Source organism: Emydura macquarii, unplaced genomic scaffold (genome assembly GCF_026122565.2).
Source record: "Emydura macquarii macquarii isolate MOO-44397 ecotype Brisbane River unplaced genomic scaffold, CSIRO-AGI_Emac_v2 contig_1045, whole genome shotgun sequence".
In the NCBI taxonomy this organism is placed as follows: Eukaryota; Metazoa; Chordata; order Testudines; family Chelidae; genus Emydura; species Emydura macquarii.
This window is the reverse complement of record NW_027131182.1, coordinates 9,768,624-9,789,315: the sequence shown is the minus strand read 5'-3', so window position 1 is coordinate 9,789,315 and position 20,692 is coordinate 9,768,624. Positions and strand designations below refer to the sequence as shown.

The 20,692-nt window shown below is 41.9% G+C and overlaps 1 protein-coding gene across 4 annotated transcripts in view; it reads right to left on the bottom strand.

Annotated features, from left to right (window-relative positions):
* The window catches only part of NEDD4L (NEDD4 like E3 ubiquitin protein ligase), a 328,902-nt gene extending 308,630 nt beyond the window's left edge, over positions 1–20,272 (bottom strand). For all 4 annotated transcript variants that reach the window (XM_067545456.1, XM_067545457.1, XM_067545460.1 and 1 more), the window contains exon 1: positions 19,791–20,272. In XM_067545456.1, coding sequence (XP_067401557.1) covers positions 19,791–19,841 — 51 coding nt within the window. In that variant the 5' untranslated portion in view covers positions 19,842–20,272. The remainder of the gene's footprint in view (positions 1–19,790) is intronic.
* Between the last annotated feature and the right edge of the window lie 420 nt (positions 20,273–20,692).

Genomic DNA, 20,692 nt, shown 5'->3' with positions numbered 1-20,692 from the left:
AGATAACTTGAGGAAACTGGGTTTTAATTAACATTTGCATTTGACTTCCTATGTTTTGGGCATTTAGTTCGGCTTTTCACCCAGCCCTAGCACTTCCCTCTCCCACAACCACCCACCCACCCAGTCCCTGAAATGCACTGAAATACCTACACCACTGAGGCATTCAGTTGTAAGTTACTTACTGAACAAAGTGTAAGGATACTTATGCGACCAGTCAGCACTAGGACTCCTAGTAGTCTGCTAGGACTACACCAAGTGGTAAATGTGGTGGTGGTGGTCTGAGGAGAAAAGACGTGAAAAAAGCCCAGAGGTGGAGCTGGACAATATGAATTTGTGGGATCTAACCAACAGAAATCTCTGTCTGCAAAATGCACTCAAGTGAGAACATCCTGCACATAACTGTCAAGTCAATCAACTGGTAACAGGCAGGGCCTCCACATGGGGGGAGGAGAGGAGGGGGAACACTTTACCAGGGCCCGGCCCAGGCTGCAACCCCCATTACCATGAGGAAAAAACGAAGGCTAGACTGTAGATCGTGCCTGAGGATATTTATAGAAACTTATTTCCCTGTATCTATGTATCTATTGTCCAGATCTTGTGAGATTTGCTGGAGCCAGTCGGAAGCAGCGTTCGAGCAGTCTCAAGCAACATTCTGAACAGCGAGTTGCTGGACCTGCTGGCCCAGCCTAGGCCCTTCTCTAGAACAGAGAGTGTGTGCTTGTGCAGTTAAACTAGGACTTGTTGTTTGAGACTGAGAGATTTGTGCTCCCCTCTGTGACATGTTCTAGCATATCAAGATCAAGAACTACCAGTCCCAGAGTTCCTTGTGCATAGGCAGGAGGGAGGGACAGCTGGTGGGAGGGGCAAAGCGAAGCACCATAAGACGGTGGGAGCCAGTGCTGCTGCTTCTTCAGTTATATTTTGGGCCTGCAAATCTTATGTGAGTAAGGGTCTATTCACTCTCTCTCACACACACTCTCTCTCACACACACACACACACACCCACCCACCCCAATACTGCCATGTCTGGTAGTGACTATACATATAAAATCAGGTAGCCAGAAACGTAAGGAGGTAAAAGAAAAGGAACGAAAAGAAGCTAAAGGACACCAATCTATCCTCCAGTTTTTCAAATCAGACAAGGCCTTTCTGCAGTCAGGCAATATACTAACTAGGGAAGCAGATGAACAAAATCAAGATGAAAATGATTTCAGTATAGAGACTATCTGGGGCACTGGCAATTGATGACAAAGAAAAGCTGCCAGAACACGCATCATGTGACTCCAATCTAATGCTTGAAGATAGTCAGGTAGTATCACCATCAGCACCACCACATTCAGAAGGTTTACAAGAAGCAGGAGAGAGTAGTGCTACACTCTCCGATTCTTGTCTTTTCAAAGATCCAGGCTTGTTGCCTGAAAACAACAGGTTCTAGCTGGTGTCCTGACTTTTGAAGGAATGCAGAAGCTAGCAAAGTCAATGCCAAAAGATGTTGATGGGCATAATTTTCCTGAATATCTTCTCAAATGTAAGACTTCCAACAAGAGAGAAAAGATACCAAGGGACTGGCTTGTTTGGAGTGCTACCAACCAAGCACTGTATTGTTTTCCATGTCGGTTGTTTCCTGAAGGGAGGCTTAAACAATGTAGTATGCTGGCAAAAAATAAAGGGTATTCACCAATTGTGAAAAAATAGTGTAAACTATGTACTGAACTTCCTGAATATGAAAACAGCGTAGAACATAAAACTCGCTACTGCCAGTGGAAGCAATTACAGCATGGAGTAGACATTGAAATTCAAAAACAAATATTAACAGAAGCTACAAGATGGAAAGAAATATTGGAAAGATTGTTGGATGTTACCTTATTTCTTGCTTCATGAGGTTTAGCATTCCAAGGAGATAATCTGATAGGTAACCCACACAATGGTAACTTTCTTGGAAATCTTGAGATTATAGTTTTGGGAGGCTAATTCATGATTTTGCAATGAAAAAGGCCAGAAAAATAAAGCTTTAAAGTTAATTGGCCTCATTATCAAATGTTTGCAGTCACCCTGGTCCATTAGAATAAAAAACAAAAAGCAAGACATTGACAGGATATAATACCTTTATAATGACTAAAAAGTTACAAAATAGTCAGCAAACTTGTAGGACTCTCAGGCTGGGTGTCATGTTAAACAAAAATAGCAAAGGGGGGCATTTTTCAGAAATGTAGAATATGTAACAGTAATTTCAGAATTCAAACTTTTTTCATGGTTTATGAGAGTATGTATGGGATGAGGGATTGTGGTATGTGTGGGGGAGGGGGCCTGTGTTACAAGTTTGTATTGGGCCCTAAAAAATTATGCTTGGGCCTGGTATAAGGAAAGGGAAGTATAATTAAAGTGCATATTGCATTAGGACCTTTAAAAAAAAAAAAAAAAAAAAACCTTCTGTTAGAAGAACTGCTAATTGACCAGAAGTATGATGGAGGGGAAGTATGATGGAGTTTCTGCTGTTTAGTGCTTGAAACAACATGCATTAAAACAAGCATAGAGACAGTGGAGGGCTGATATTAACAGGCAGGGTTAAAAACAAATATTCAGCATGAGGTGAGTAGGATGCCATATGAGTAATGATGGAACACATTTGCTGAGGCACCAGAACTGAAGGATAAATTGTGGTAAAAGTACTAGAGTCCTGTATGCACTACAGTTCCACCATTTCTACCACCAGTTGTGAATTATGGGTAAGCAACCATATTTCAGCTCTTTTACACATTATATTATAAAGTTAACACTAACTTTAGTCCCATAATGCACAAAAGAGCTGAATTATGGTTGCCTTGGGAACCACGCACTTGAATTTCTTTATACATAGTAAATTAAAACACCCATAACAATTACATTTTAATACAGGCTCATGTCTCAGTAATTGTTAAAATTCCTGTCTATCAGACTATCATTCACACTTTTTCTAACAGCATAGTTGTTCAAGATCTCATTTTAGCTTAAACCCACTAAATATTTTCCAGTTGGAAGTGGATTGAGGGGAGAAGAATACTGGATAAAAGCTGGCGGACTTGTGCATGAATACATACAAACCAAAACGAGCTCACATCTGCTCCCTTTAGACTGTGTGGAAGGGAGCTTGCGGCAATGGATAGGGGACAGGGGCTAAGGCTGACCCTGTTTGTTCCCAACCCCTGAGCAGAAGGAACAAATTCACAATACTCTCCCAGTTCTGTTTTCTAGAGAACTCATACACCTATTCCACATTGAACATTGTAGCACTTTGCTCTCAAGCAGAATTCCCAATGACTTCAGTGGGGTCAGGATTTCCCACACGGCTTCCAATAGATAAGTGGTTCTGATTCCATCCACTAGGCAGTAGTGGTTCTCCTTCACATACACACACATCCTCTACTTTGAATTATTTATCAAAAGGTCACACTAAGAAAATTAAACAAGTTTATCTGAAAAAAGTAACAACTATTTAAACTGCATAGCTTGATAATTCTGACTATGTGCTATGATCATATACGTATGGACATAAAATCTTCCTACATTATTAGGATCCAAATATTGTGGCATGTGAAAGGTAGTCCCACCACTCCTATGTTCCCCCAACCTGTAATAGGTGAAATCAAGTATATATCAGGTTGATGTTAATAAGGCCATAATATATATTATAATATATGTATTCCTTGAACAGGTACCTTGATAGTTTTATAAATATTCCCACCACCACGAACACTATTCTTTACCACTACCAAGTGCTGCAGAAGTCATCTTTGTATCCACACACTTTAAAGTATCCATGAAAAACAAAAGAAGTAAGAATGCATGCATGTAAATACGTGGTGGATGGGAAAGGAGGCGAGAGAAAGAATGACACAAAAAACCTCTTCTGGCTAAAAGATAAAACAAAATTAGACAAGTAAATGGCATCATGGAATGAGACACCCAGATACCCCAAGAGAACCTGCTTCAATACAAAAATAAAACCCCTTTGACCACACATCCTAGTTGTCACCTACCACCCCTCACGGAACCCATATGGGTTACCATCAGACAGCTACAAACCAGAATCGATGGGGACCCCATCTTGAAAGCAAGCTTTACTGAATCCTCACTTCTGGCTTTTCAATAACCCCCGAACTTCTCCAAGCTCATCATCAGAAGCAAGCATCCCGCAGACCAGGACACACCAACTCAATGCAGCACCAAACCCTGCCAGAACACCACATGCAAAACCTGCAGACATATCTCCACTGCTACAGTGGTTAATACCAGGGTGGATAAAAATCAATGATTTTTTTTTTAAATGGAATTTTTTTGGTTTAAATCCTATTCTTTTGAATTTTTAAAAAAATCATCAATAAAATACTAAATTTCTCTCTCATTTAAAAATGAACAGTTACAATTAAATCACACCACAAACATGCTAAACCTACACTTACAGTCTCATAAAAATGAATTAATGGCTCTAGTTTGAAGAAATTCCTTCCCTGGGTATAAAAGGAAAACTTGTCAAGTGTAAGCAGTGCAGGGAGGAGATGCAGGGTCTAGCTGCAAGAATGAAACATCACAATGAAAACTGCTTATTGGGAGAAAATGATGTGGATGAAGATGTGGATATGTCTGAAGAACAATGTGGATCAACTGGTTAGGAACTTAAATAATTCACTTCGCAATGCATCATTCTTCAAAACTGTCTCTCTGTGCCTTTTAGTATAAAAGTGTGATTTAACAAGTAAATTCCCAAGCTGTTTGCTATGTTGGATGTTGCTAGAAAAAAAGGTTTAGCTTAGCTAATCCTTATGGCTTGTTTAATTAGTTAACTTGGTTTAGAATCTATCACCCAAGTATACGGTACAGAAAGCTGCAGTAAGAGAAATCTAGAGTTGCCAGTTGCCACTAGGTGTCATTTTCTTATTTTATATTACATAATACATGCCCCTTGTTTTGGAACATAATAGCGACAACCATAATGGTGATGCCATAACTCTATTCTCTAGTTTACTTCAACATAACTCAGCTTTCCCAAGGGAACCCCATCCTATACTTGTTTTCTCAAAAAACAGAAGTGCCAGTGAATTCTATGGGGCTTACGCCAAAATTAAGTGCACTAAGTGCAGTCGGCCTTAGCTTTTTTGGTAATTTGGAATCAGATCTGCATCCTTGCTGAAAAAAATGTAAATGATTAACTGAATAATAGAGTGAGAACAACTATTCAAAATCATTTTTTAATTTTGTTTCAGGATCCCATTTAAGCATGAGACTTTGACTGTGACTGTCTATCTGCAACAACTTCAGAGTCATCCGTTGGTACTTGTAGCATCAGTGCTGCAACTAAATATATTTCAGACAACAAATGGATCAAGCACTAACTCTGTCATTTTCTTGCAAACATTCTCGACCCCAGATATAAAGGTAGATGCCTAACATCTGAAGAAGATGATGCTGCCATGGCATGGGCATATCAAAAATCACTCCTCACGTATGCCAGGGCTGGAGCAGAACCATTTAAACAGTAATGTTTACTGATGATATTTTGAACAAAGTCAGTCCCCTGAAATGATTGAAATCATTTGCCAGGCACCTTGAAGCAGAGTTCTTTCAGTTGCTACGCCAACTTTTCACAGCAGTAGCTTCCTCTGCAGGCACGGAGAATATTTTCATTGTTTGAGTGAATACCAAAGGCTAAGAAATCAAGTGGGAGCTGAAAAAGCAGGAAAACTCGTATTTCTGTTTCAGTCTATGAATAAAAATGACAGTGGGAGTGGGGAAGATGAGCGCTAGTTGTAGAAGTTTTAAGGACAGCATACATTTAGTGTTGTGATAACTTGTCTGTTAAGAGTTAATAAAATTTGAAAATTAAAAAAAAAGTTTAAGGACAGCGGGCAACTCAGGAGACAGCTGCAATTGCAAATGTGAAACATTTATGTAACAATTACAATTTAGTTTAAATAAAATATAAGTCGTATTGTGTTTGTGCGTGTGATTTAGTACTTACCATTCCTAATGTACTGCTGCTGCATCTGCAACTGGACACGGGTAATGAGCATTATATACTATTTCCTAAATTAATACAAATCAAGTTATCTAAAATATTACACAAAGTATACGCTCCTAGATTTGGTAAAATGCTGTACTGGGTTGTAAATTAACATGTTTTAATGATTAGATTTGCACCATTGTTTAAGAAATATATGAAGTAGTATCAGTGGGAAACTGGACTTAAATCAATGATTTTCTCTTGGTGATTTAAATCATGATTTAAATCTTCGTAATTTAAATCAATCCACCCTAATTAACACCCCCTCCCCAAACACACCTTTCAAGATCCATGGATCCTACGCATTCCTAATGCCCCAACTACAACTATAAGGGCAAAACCAGATGATCACTATGCTCTCAAAAGGAACTCTCACAGGAAAACGATAAAAGACAAGAATGCCCTATCACCTGTGGAGAACATTTGTCACAAAACAATCACTCTCTCTCTGACCTATCAGTCCCCATCCTCAAAGGAAGCCTGCACAACCTTTTCAGAAGATGAGCCTTAGAGCTTAAATTCATGATTCTGCTAGACACTAAAAATCAGACTGAACTGAGACACTGGATTTCTGGTTTATTAGAACAATCTGTAACCTACTAACCCTGTGGTTCCCAAACTGAGGGGCATGCTCCCTTAGGGGGGCACGGAGGAACATTTGGGGGGCCCCCCCAACTGCTGCTCCTGGGTGGATGCGAACCAGGTACAGGGGACACAACCAAAGAAGTTTGGGGACCACTACACTAACCCTTTTGTCTTATGACTGCAGAGGTGTTAACAGGCCATTCTACGTTGAATGGTCCCTTGCAACATGTGTTAACTATTAATGCTAAACAATCTGCATTTTGCACCTTGCATTTTGCTGTAACACTGGGAGCACTTTTCCCAGATCTGAAGAAGAGCTCTGGGTGGGGCTCAAAAACTTGTCTCTCTCACCAACAGAAGTTGGTACAACAAAAGGTTGTCTGTCACCCGCCTTGAACCTCACATCTCAACATTGCCTCTTATCCAGCTTCAGTCACAGTCAGCTCATCTTAATTCTTCAGATCCCTCTTTGTTAGGTACTGGAAAAGGAACAAGACCACAAAAAATGTCTCATAATTAGAGCTGCTCAAGCGGGGCGGGGGGGGAGGGGGGGGCGGCGCGGGGCTGACATTTGTTGTGCCTTTTGTTTAAAAAAAAAAAAAAAAATAGTGAAAAGTTACAAATGAAATTGTTCCATTTCATTTAAGGGGGGTGGCGGGGGGTGAGGTGGAAGTCGCATTTTCCCCACACACACTGAAAAAAATGTGTGAGGGAAATGGGAGGGAAAGGATTTATTTTTAAAAAGTGAAATATTGAGGTAAAGTGGGAAATTTCTAACTATTTCAGATACTTTTTTTTGAAAGTTTTAAAAAAATTTGAATATATTTATTGAAGTTTTTAATTTCAAAATTGTTGAAATACCAAATGTTGTAAGTGATATTTTTCCATAAAAAGCACTGCAAGTGAAACCCCATTTTCCCCCCCTTGATTGAAAAAGAGAAGGTGAGGACCAGCTCTACTCAATCTCCCCTAATGCCTTCCCAAAAGCCTCTTCTCCCCTCACTGCCCCAACCTATCATTGTCCCTGGCAGGACTGGCAACATATGGAAAGGAACTACTTTACGGGTACATCATTTGAACCTACTTTGGTCTAATGGCTTTTAAAAGCCAGGACATTCAGAGACTTCAAAGCCAGCTATTTTTTTTTTAAACCCATTGCGAATGTAGTTCTATCACATTACACCTGTAAATGGAAAGTCATGCTCCATCGAACACTGTAGTGATTTTTTTTTTGGGCTAACTATTGAGATAAATAGTCTAACACTTTAAGGAACATGGACCCCCATCTAGCAGTTTGCCATTGTTTGGTTTGCTTATTTATATTCAGCATCACCAATATGGCTGTGCAATTTTTCTCCATAGATCTCAGAGTAAATGCAATTAAATCCCAACCTCTGGTGGCTTCACCTTCCCATCTCATTTTATCACCTGGAGATTGGTTTTGGGGTGGTGAAAAGGTAAAGAAAAACTACCTCCATGACCCTGGCATGAGCAGAGGAATGAAGTGGGAAATAGGTTCTTTAGAGAATTTGTCAAGTTAACTTTGCTGCTCCACTTGTACATGTGGAAAGGGAGAAAGCAGACCTTATGAGACTTTATCTCAAGCCTGGCATCACTGCGAGGCCAGAATCTAAACTTTCCAATGATACAAACACCAAACACATTCATTTGCCGAGAAGATTCCCAGGCTTTAAAAGTATTATTTCTATTCACTCTCATGGCCTATGACGCTATTTGGTGTGATAATATACATGAACAGATTTTAAAGTTGAGTAGTAGCAGTGCAACTGAAACAATTTTTGACTTTCTAAATAAAGTACAGGAAATATGCTAGTTTACATTCAGCCTAGATCTGGAATATTCCCAAAGCTAAAAAACAATAAATCGTTCTCCACAAGTTCCTGCATGATATATGGGTTGCATTTAAATAAATAAATAAATATTTTCCCCTTTAAAAAACCACAGACATAGTGAGTTGGTATGAATGATATAAAAAAAAAAAGAAAATTAATGTTTTTCCTTTATTGCAAGACTAAAAGAAGGAAGACGTAAAATTGGATTTAACAGCTTTGTTTTGGTTTACAGTCACACATGTGCTCTCATCCACACTTCCCGCCTCCATTCTTATGACCAGTAGGGTTTTGAAATTTACAAGAATCCCAATCCCTAGAAGCAAGAATCTGGCATGTAGCCATATCCTGCCAGCTCCTAAGAATTAAAGACAGAGGCCTCAGGGAGAAAACTTCAATTACATATACAGTATTTGTTGCCTAGACAGGATTGTCTCTGTGTAGCAGCTCTCATTTTAGAGGGATAAGCAGTTCAGAGAGTTAAGTTATATTTTAATCACAGTTTAAAAAGCTTCCACCACCACCAGGTTAGATTCTGGGCATGACAGTCTTGACAGTATCTCCCTACCAGCTATTTCTTTTTTGAAGATTGTTACTTCACACAACATTTAATTTACTTTGCACATTTAATCTATTTCCACACCTTTTTTTATTTACTCCACAAGAAACGTTTTAAATTCATACCTTTGCTTTCATTATAAAAAAGCTGCAATATCAAAGTCAGCATGACAGCAGATTGACTACTTTTGAAAGCCACACTCTTCTTAATTCCAGTTGATGGTAAGCACCCACTGCAGGTTTTTATAATGAAATGGCAGCAGTTCAACTACTAAACTGAGTTGCAGTGCCAGCAGAAGAACTGCATTCCTCTTCCCCTATGTACAGCCACATTCTTAAAATGGAATGTTTACAGAATTGCACTTTGTTTCTTTTACATGGAACCTGATGACATATGCTTTGCTGCTGTAGTAAAATCCTCTTATACAAAGCAACTAAAAGTTAACCTTTAAAAGGAAATAAGAATGAAAGCGAGCGAGGCAAAGGAACTTATCAAAGTTAGTAGGATTTACTACACCGGTTGCAAAAGAAAGAACTTTGTGGCTATGAATGGGTCAAGATTCTATTGAAAAGTTATAAAAATAGGTAACTGTTTTTGCTCTTATGATTTGTTATTGCACCCCAGTAGTTACAGTGCAAAGTATCATGTATCCAGAGCTCCCTGTGGTTTGGGGAGCTAGAAATTTCGAATCTACAGTAATTAGAAAAAACCACCTATAAATCTTGTTAAAGCCTTAGATTTATGCTGCTCTCCACCCCCCAAAAGGGTTCTGTATTACTTGAATATACTGTATTTCCATCTTCTAATTTAAGTCAGTCACCACGACTAAACTTGGCTTCAGTTATTAGCCAAGTAGCTCGTGCGAGTGGTTCACTTGAAATCCAAGGTTGCATCTACACTAGATAACTCCACTGTTTCTTCTTGCACCAGGACTCTATAAATAGTTGTTGCATGTATGTGTTAAGCTTCACGCACAACACTATACCCACACAGCATTCCCTGCAAGTGTTGCCGAGTCCTATGGATTGTTGCACCTATCCCACAATCCCAGATGCAGTCCCCTTGAGCAGATGCATGAAGTCTGTAGTACAGACAGTCTGTAGTCCATTAGGAGCTGCATCCAATCTATGAGAGGCAGCAGCTATGCCCTGTGATGCCAGTCAGTTCCTCAAACTGATGCCAGTTACTGATGCCAGTCAGTTCCTCAAACAGTGATGCTGCTTCTTCCAACATCTGACAATCCTCCCCTGTTGCTTGCCCTCTGAAAGCTTTACCCTATTTTCGCTCAAAAGTCTGATTGGCTCAAAAAAGAAAACTGCATAGCTCAGGCTTATTTAGTAGCTACAGCCTCACAGAGCCATGCCCATAGTATCAAGAAGCCTGACGCCTCAGTAGAACTGTGTTAGGCTGTTGTACATTATGCCAAGATTTCTTTTCCAGGACAGCAGTAATGATGCACAAACAGAGAAGTGTTCACTTTCATTCTACCATTATGCAGTGCCCTCCAATGGGCAGTCCATGAAATGATGCTTGAAACAATTTTGTACCAAGAAATAGAAAGGGAAAAGAAGTCTCTTTGACAAGCACCTTAGTCGAATTACTGAAACTGCTGCAGAGACACATGCAGCACAATCCCTTGACAGTATTCAAGAGAATGTATAAAACAGCCTATTTGTTCTACTGTAGTGAAAGACAGTGGTTGGCTGGACAATAAAACTCACATTTTAATGTGAGAAACTACACTGAATGTTAGGTTACAATACATTAAAGCTAGTATTTTACTTGCTAGTGCTGCTGATACCAAGTACACACCAATTACTCATTAAAAGCAAGTTTAAATGCAAGCCTTTGTAAAAAAAAAATTCAAAATTACCGTACTACACAGTCAACTGCAACCAGCAATTTTGTTATTATGTCACAGCAAGAAAATAAACACATATGTAATCACTTACATCCTTGACACTCATAATAGTGCCAGTTGCTTATTAAATACAAACTTCTAATTCAGCTGTTACTCTTCACAAAAGGGAATCTTGATGCAAGAGTCACTTCTCTATTTTACTAAATCAAAACTCTTTACACTACCAAAGTAGGGAGCAGGACTACATATGCAGTTACAGTAACACAATGGGACTTAGTGTATCAGAGGTATCTCCAATGACTGCAAGCAACTGTAGAATAAGAATTATAACACTGGCTGGGACCACTCACAGAAATTACCAACCTTTCCCCACTTTTGCACACTCGTAACTTTCCAAAATACTTAGCCGTGCCCCAGGCTAACGGTGGAATTTTCCATATTTTGTCTCTCTTTTTTTGTTTTTAATGGGGGGGGAGGGGGGAAGAATACACTGTTCCCACTGCAATTCTTTTTAACCCACTTACAAACACATAGCCAACTGTGCAGATCCTATCATTTTGCATCGCGAAGATACAGACCAAGTTGCTGTACTCTTAACATGTTTACTCTCACAGAAAACAAACACCAAACAGACAATAGCAGATGACTCTAAGGCCTGATCTACGCTCTATGGTTAGGTTGAAAGCTGCCACAGCTTCCTCTTGGTTTCCTCCTTTATCAGGCCCAGGTGTTTACCTGCTGCCTAATTGGGCTTATGGGAAATCAGTCATAGGTGCACTAGACCCTGCTCACTTTTAAAGAGTCCAGTCACCCTGTGATAGTGTTAATTTTACAGTTACTGTGGGATGTGGATTTATGGTAATTGGGTTTCCAAAACTCTTAGGCTACTTTGGAAGAGACAGCTATATAATCTGTTTTACTATTTTTGCTGCAAGAAGTATGTATCATAAAACACAGACTGTCCAACACAGCACAAAATTATTATGCATCTAGCACTACTGTTTTCTAGTAAATGTGAATGCTAACTTTAGCATTTCTTGCCTAATGGTGACCGCTTAAGTTATTTAGCAGTTTACTGCATTTGTTATATACACTAGTCATGTTCTCTTTTTTTAAAAAAAAGTTCTCAGCAGAATGGCATTTCAATGTTTTACTATTCAAAATAGTTGACAAATATTACAGTTAAAGATGCTGTTTAAAAACATTTGTACAGTATACAAACGTCCCTGGTTTTAGGATAGCAAGTTAATCTGTTATAGAGACTGTCAGCCTATCAGTATATTCAGCCACACCGTGAAGGCAGCCCATTGACAACAGGAAACAAAAATCAATTCTCATCAATCTCGAAATGCCATTGGGCAGATCCTCAGCTGATGTAAATAGTTATGGCTTCAATGGAACTATGGAAATTTATATCAGCTGAGGATCTGCCCCCTTAAGTATTAAATAAAAAAAATGGCAAAACTCACTAGGTTTAAAGAGGATTTTGACTGACGTGTGAGAATTTTTACTGGCCACTTTTCATTATTAATGTATTTGAACTGTGCCCCACAAAAGGGTTTAATAGCAGCATACCTGCTAGATTCAATTTAAAACAAATCTTTACATTTTAGCTTCAAAGAGAGAAAGCTTCATCTCAACTTTGTAATCTAAATATAGAATTTTACATATGTCTGGTGAAGGTTATTAGACCCAGTGTGTTAAGAGTCTAGTTTATAGTTAAATAGTACCATAAAGACATATCCAAAAAAGGTTTAGAAGATATTCCCCTGAAACTCACACTTAATGCATGTTCAAAGACAGTAAAATTAAATTGTTGGGCAATTATGTTTTCAGTTCCTTATAACTAGTGTATTGTTTGTGTCATGATTAACTTCAAGGATTTGGAGGTTTTTCATATCATAGGAAAGTTTTATCATAAACAGACTATTCAGAAGAGGTGGGAAGACAAATAGATAAATTGTGTGATCAGATTTTTTTTTTTTTTTTTTTTTTTTTTTTTTTTTTAACTTTTTCAAGCAATTATGTGACTTAAAAATTTTGGGGGTACAAAATCTCTTCCATTAGGTCAGGTGTTTTCTCAACACAATGTGAATTAAGGGAGGGATTTTCAACAGCACTAAGTGACTTAGTTGGTTTTGAAAATCCCACACCAAATCAAAATTAGAGTTTCAGTTTTTAAAAAGATTAGGTTGTGATGAGGCAATACTAAAGAGTTCAGAACCTGAGCCGAATCTCCAGGATGATCAGATCTGGCTTTAATTCACGGTCATCCCTAAACACAAACACACCCACCCCACAACCAATTCTCATTTTTCTTTTACCATGTCAAAAAGAAAACCTCCACCTGTTTTGTTGCACTGCTCATGTGCAACTGACCCTCTCAAAACCAAGAAAGGGACATGGAATTGGGGGTGAAGTTCACCTTTGGAGTAAAAGTAAGCAAATATATTTGAGGAAGTGAAACTAGGGATTTAAAGCAAAACTCCTGTTTCAACCACAAGAGAAAAAACAGGAAGTCCTCAGGGTTCAAGGGAGCTAGTGATGATGATAGCATGGGTTAACTACATTTAAGAAACCAGCTGTAGTTCCTTCTTCTGGAATTTTACAGATTAGACTACATTCCATAATTCCTTTGAAACCTGTGCAGCTCACATTATGATTAGCAGTACAAATGATGCTCTATAGCATAGGCACGTGCTTCACAAGGGAGATTACTCCAGAACAATAGAACTCCACCAGGAACAGGCAAACATAACATACAAAAGCCAACTTTACTTCCCATATGCATCATCTGTGATACAGTCTACCACCAGAGAGTCTTATAGGAGCTATATTCGTCGTTGACACTGCATCAAATCCATTACAAAAAAGCCACCTAAAACTTCAGCATGATTTGTTAAATTTATTCTAATTGGACTTTATACCTGTATTTTAGAGAGTTTGTAGTCAACTAGTATCACTTCCCATCACATCTGAAAATTGTCTGTTTCGTTTCTAGATGTTATACTCATACTATGCTTATTCAAAAATGGTGCAATGCCACAAGTCTTCTAGCATTTGAAATCCAGGCTAATGTCTATTTCACACATAGCCTGTTACTCGACCTAGTTTACTTCATGAGAATTAATGAGGGAGGGGGATATCAGTGTATAGTGATGACCATTACCTGAGCTACAGTACTTTGTTGTAACTTGAGACAGAGTAATTTACACACACACACACACACACACACACACACACACACACACACACACACACACACACACACACACACACACACACGATAGTTCACAATGCATCACAAGGTAACCCAAGAGGTAGCTTGTGTCTGCAGCTTATTCTGTACAAACTAAAGAGGGACTCAAAATCTACAAGTTATTTCTAATCTGAAAAAAAAGGAAACCACCCTTGCTTGGTAGGGAAGACACAACTGAAAGGCAAGGAAAACGTTAAAGGCTATAAACTATGAAATACATACAGGAAAAAAAAAAGAAATCAGAAGATACGATTTTCTTTTGCTGCAGCTTTCCATGTGTTAGATGGTGCTTGTTCTTGCTCTCCAAAGGTATTTTTTCATTTTTTTTTTTAAATTTATATCTTATTTGCTTCAATAAGGAGCTATAAAATCTGATCTTTGCAAAGATATGCTTGGGAGAAAGAACTTTAAAGAACATTAAAAAAAATGTTCTTTGGGCTACGTTCTACCCTCATGTACGCTCATGTAACTAAACTCAAATTAAAGGGAGTTGCACAGATGCAACAAAGGGCAACACTTTGTCCTCAAGAGGGGGACAGTACCAAGATGTTAATAAACTAACACTGTAAGGACAGATAGATTGGCTGGGTAGCAGTATTTGCAAATTAGGCTTCCTGCACCATTTCTGTACATACTTCAGCCTCAAAGGTACATGGACAAGGAAATGGAGGACCATAATGGAAGCCCACATAGTCCATGTCTTCCCTTATGGCAGTGCCTAGAGTACAGATGCTACATGTGTAGCTCTACACCACAGAGAAAGGCAGGCTGTGTCCACCCTTGTCACTGTGGGGTGTAACTACCCCAGAGAAAGGCTCGGCAGCAGGGAGAGGCTCCAGCAGCAGGGAAGGCAGCGGGACACTACACCACTAAAAATAGCAATGTACAGTGCTTGGCGTGTAGAGAGTCATGTAAGGTATATATCTGGGGGTTCAGGAGCATAGGGCATTCTACTTGCCTAAACCATGCCTTCCCATCTACACTATTATGTATATACCCTTGCTAGCTGGGCACCGAGTGTCCGTACTCTGCATGCTGCCAAGTGCAGAAGTACCATAGTGTTCTTCTCCCACCTAGGCTGTTATCCATAGTTTTGCTCTTTTTCTGCTTCAACTCCCTCAAACCAGCAAAGATCATCTCTGGTTCTCATTCCACATCAGGAGCTCCCACTTGAATGGAAATTGCAGAAATGAGGACTCTAAACTAAAGGCATTCAGCGCCGAGTGGAAGAGAAAGTATACTCGAGATGGGAAATCTGAAGTATTATTCTGACAGTACTAAGGACTGGCATTTTTAGCTATAAAGTTCCCACCAGAATATCTACATTTATATTAGTACCCATATACCTGACTTTATAAAGAATCTGATAGTTTGTGGTATTTACACAGAAATAAATTCTACCTATCCATGAACAGCAACTTCTGCTTATTTAATGAGTTTCATGACATATTAAGTGCATATTTATTATATTCAGATTTTTTGTCTATCACATTCTTTGAAGACAAGCACTTCTGTATATGAGATATCTATAGAAAATTGTGGGTACTATCCAAGGGCTGTAATTTAAGCCCAAATCTTGCAAATATTCAAGCACATGCTTCACTTTAGTCATGCAAATACTCCTATTAACATCATAAGACTTTACATATGAATAGAAGTTAAACTTGTGCTCAACTGTTTGCAAGTTTCATTGCTATTTATGCGGCCAGTCATGAAATGCATCAAACAATTTAAAAAATTATGTCATGTAGTGAGCACCTAGGATGGATACTAACAACAGCTAAATACAAACAAACATTAAGTGTAACCAAAAAAAATTATCTTCTGTGAATAGAATTAAAATCTGTTAAATTGTTATACAAAAAAATAGTTGTGATCTAAATAAATCTGCAAGAGAAGAGATGACTCATGAGATACAGGTTCTTTCACCTGTATATTACTGGTTCAAAACCAGCCCATATCAGTAGTAATGAAAAGTTATTACCTATAGGATGCAGCCTCATATGCAGCAAGATGGTAATCTCAGTCCAGTTCCCAGTGGACAGGCATGCCTGCCACAAACATCACTGCATTTGTGCCAGCAGCGATAGGACAGCCTTAGAAGAGGGGCCGAGTACATAGTAGGCATAGAAAGATCATACATGAAATATAACAATATTAGATTGTCATCCGGAAGGCAGGAGGGATACACCTGTTTTTTTAAGATTGTAAACTCTTCACGACAGGGACTATATCCTGGCCTCTAATCCTGACTGGGAACTCCGGGCACTACCACAACAACTTCTTTGCTCTCTTTCCCTCCAACTCAGGATTGAGTTACTCTGGTGAAGCAGAATGGGAAGCCTGCATAGGGCATATTTGTTCTGTGCATAAAATGAAGAAAAACCCAACATTTTACAAGCACTAGTATCAGGGGGAAGCTCTTTCTTACTCACACAAGAAGAAAAAAAAAGCCACAGAATTAAATAGCCAATATTCATCCATCTCTTGTGAAAGTAGCAAGATTATTTCTAGGCCTCAGTTCTCGACAGCTAAATATATGCTAGTATCTTCAAGGCGTGAATGCCCAAAACCTCCAAGATGTGGCAAAGTATTGCAAGATACAGCACTGACACAACAAAACTCAGTTGCCCTAGTTGTTTCTTCAGATCATAAGAGCCCTCAAGCATTTCAGCAGTGGTCCCCAGACTTTTTTGGTTCATGTCCCCTCTGGAGCCAGGGGCTAGAGTTGCGGCCAGGAACTGGGTGGCATTCTCTCCCTGCCTCCATGGGGGCTGGCCTGGGCACCACCATGCACCCCGAATGCTCCTTGGTGCTCCCTCAAGGGGGTGCACCCCACAGTTTGGGGACCACTGCATTACAGTAATATTCCTATGTCAATGAAGGATTCTGAGCCTTTTACAGTTCACACTACAATAGAATCCTGGTTATCTGAACTGCTTGGGTGACATCAGACATGTTCAGATGATCCAGTCAATAAACCAAGAAGGCATGCTCAGAGTTCATTAGACTGAGCTTCTACTGTAATTTATTCCTGAGAATTCACATGTAGCCAAGATTATTTGTGAACTATACATGAAGGTGGTTTATAAACCCAGATGAGGGAGAAAAGGAACTGAGAGATAGTCTAATTGTGTCGTCTTTATTTTAATCATTTGAATACCTAAACCCATGCAAATGCATTCTCTCTTCCCCCATGTTATGTACAAAACTGGTTTGTATCTGTTCACTTTCACAGCTTTATAAACGAAACAATCCTCAATACATCAACATCCACACACAAAGGATCCTCCTATCTAGTTTTAATTCAATAATTCTGTCACCAAGATTTGATTCAATTTGAGTACAACCGTCAGTTTCAACAAGAACTGATAGTTCAACAGCCTTGATACTCATTCCTCTGCCATGATGCCTATCATGCCTACTACCTTGGTTATCAAGATGCTGGACTGTGGCAGCATTAAAGTTGACATCATGAAGATACATGAAATTTGAAGAGTATATTAATATAGCATGTCACCTTTGTTTGGGGATTTGTTATATTGACCACTATGCAAATTGACCACCACCATTTCTCTACAGGACAAAAAGAAAAAGATAATTATTCTCCTCCACACACAGCATCTCAACAATGCTCTCAAGTCAGATGCCATAGAACGGATTAGTCTATCTGCAAAGGTTCCATTTGTTGGCCCCACCCATGTTTCTATGCAAGGCACTAGTTAGCAAAACTGGTATACACTGCATAATTTGGCTAACCTACAGGATTGATAAACCACTCAAACTCCATCTGCATTAAACACAGGGTTGACTTTGACACTATCTCCCTGGCATAAAAGACACATTACATGCAACCCAAACATCTAGTCCCTTTTTAAAAACAAAAAACCAAAAAAATGCGTATATGATAAAATGTATTCAGTCCTGAGCAATTTGTATTCCTACACAATGTGTTCAGAGAGACCTTAAATCAGACTTGGGAGCAGCAACTGTCTTTCCACCTACAATACCTCAGTCTAAAGCCTGGTTCTTTGTTCCTGAATGTCTGCATCTTGCCTCTTTCTGGGACACACTGCCTCCTTTCTACTGACAAGGTGAAAGATCAGATAAGAGAGAAAGAACAATGCAGGTCTAGGTCATACTACAATGGCATAAAGAGTGTCCACACAACATAACAATTGAAAGGTCTTAAGATTGAATATATATGGTGACATATCTTTAAAGGCAAATAAAAAAGGGCCCTACCCCAACTGATTTACACTGTACTTAATTATACTGTACACAGCACACAAGAGGCCCATCAGGATCAGGGCCCTACTGTGTTAGGTGCTGCACAAGTAGAGGCAGAGTTTATAATGAAGAGTTTATAATGAAGTCGAGCGACAAACAGAGTGTGCAGGAGTTGGCGACAATGCATATGTGCAGGGTAAATATGTAGGAACACCACCTGCTCTTTGGATCGAAAGACCTCACTGTCATGGGCTTTATGCAAGAGCGCTTAGTGCAGCTCTTTGTAGGAGGGCAGATTAGATGCTCAGATCCTCTCTAAACTTAAATAAAAATCTCTCTGAACTGTGGCCTCACTGCCAGAGCTGTAGATAAAGGTAATTTAGGCAGGCAGCTCACACATACCTCATTGTGTCAGTCTAGGTTACACACACGCACACACAAAGAGCGTGTGCCTGACGACCTACAGCCAGGCACACCGATTGCTTGGACACAGCCAGATGTTGCAACCTGCACTGATCGCACAGAAAACCCTGGCTGAGTCCCGGGAACCCCATGTAAAGCCAGCGCAGAGGCGGACAATGGCTGAGCGGGGCCACGCCGCTGTCAAACCCCCCGCCGCCTCCACGCTCCCCGCTCAGGAGAGGGAGGGGAATGGCCGGGGATCCCCCCCAAGCGAGGTGGCCGTAGCCAGCACCTCAGCCCGCTCCCGAGAGCACGGCGGCTCCAGGGGAGGAAATACCTGCGTGCTGAGTAATGCAACCCGGGTTTCGGAGTCGCCTCCCCGCCCCGCTAATCGCGCCGCCCGGTGCTCCCAGCCCCGGCGTTCCCACCCACGCCACGGGAGCGCGAGAGCGGCTCGGGCGATGCAATGGGCTGCGGGCGGGTTACACCTCGCCCGCCCCGAACGCCAGCCCTCCCCAGAGACCCTGGCAAAGGGGCGCCCCGGCCCCACAGCACCTGCCGGCAGGGCGCCGCCAAGGGCTCCTCAGCCTTCGCCCAGCGGGGGCAACAGCTGGGCTCCGTCTCCCTGCCCGTCCCTCGCCATTAAGGGAGCGGGGGGGAGGAGAAAGCGCCGGGGCTCTCCCCCTGAGGCGAGCCAGGGACCCCGCAGGCTGCTCCGGGCAGGGAGCCGGGCGCCGCTCCACACAGCGGCCGGGCAGTGCAGCGGCTGTTCTGCCCCAGCCGGCTCCCAAATAAGGAGCGAACGATTCGCTGCCCCCGCCAGGACCCCGCGGCTGAGGGGCTCGGGGCTGCAGCGCGAGTCGCATTACAGCTTCCTGGGGCTGCCGGGTGCAGGGCAGCCAGCGGCAGCCCCGGGCCGATGCGGGGGGCTGGGAGTGCAGCCGGGCATATGGGGGGGGGGGCGGGGTGGAGACAGTGTCAGAAACAAACCGCGGCGAGGGACTTACTTCGTCTTCGGAAAGTCCATAGACCGGCTCCACAGCCCCGCTGCTCGCCATGGGTCTCGCTAGGCGAGCGTCCCGCTCGGCACCGGAGGGAGCGAAAGCCGGGCAGCCCCTTCTCCGGCCGTGCACGGGCAGGGCTTGCAGGCAGCGGCACGGCCCGGGCGATGCACGCAGCCCACCCCTCCACGCGCCCCAGCGCGCGGGCCAATCCAGGTGAGTCCCGCGCCGCCCCCACCAGGGCTGGGAGGCCGGGCGGGCGCTCCCGCACAGCCGCTGCCTCGAGAGCCGGCGGAGACCAGGGCCGGCGGCTCCAAGCCCTGCTCTTAGCGCCGCCGGAGCTCCCGGCTGGTTCGGGAGCGGCCGCCGCACGCAGCCTTGCCCCGCTCAGCTCCCCCTAGCCCCTGCCGCCTCCTCGTCCGGCCACCGCTCCGCTCACACAAACCCCAGCCACCCTCCCGTCCCTTGTTCCCTTCCCACTCTCCCAGCAGCAGCAGGCAGGGCTGCTGCAGGGGGAAACCCAGCCGCAGTAGCGGCTCACCGGGGCGGGGAAAGAGCCTGACAGGCCCAATCAAAGACGCGATTGGTAGGGGCGGAAAAACCGCCACGTTGGGTTGATTTGTTGGCTTCCCCCACCCCCTTTTGGTAGCAATTGCAAGTGAAAGAAAGGGGGGAGAGAGAGCAGAGGGGCTGGGGCGGGTAACCGACTGTAACGCTCCCCCGGCTGCGTGGGGATGTTGCAGGAGAGGTGGAGGAATCTCCTTGGCTGGTTCCCATGGGGCTGCTACGATGAGACTCATCCCCACCCCCTTAGCTCTTTGTTTAGCGCTTTTGGTTCAGTGCTGAGCTGAGATGGCTTTGTATTTCCCCTCTTCCGTGCTCAGGGCTCCACTCAGCGTCAGCTTCTC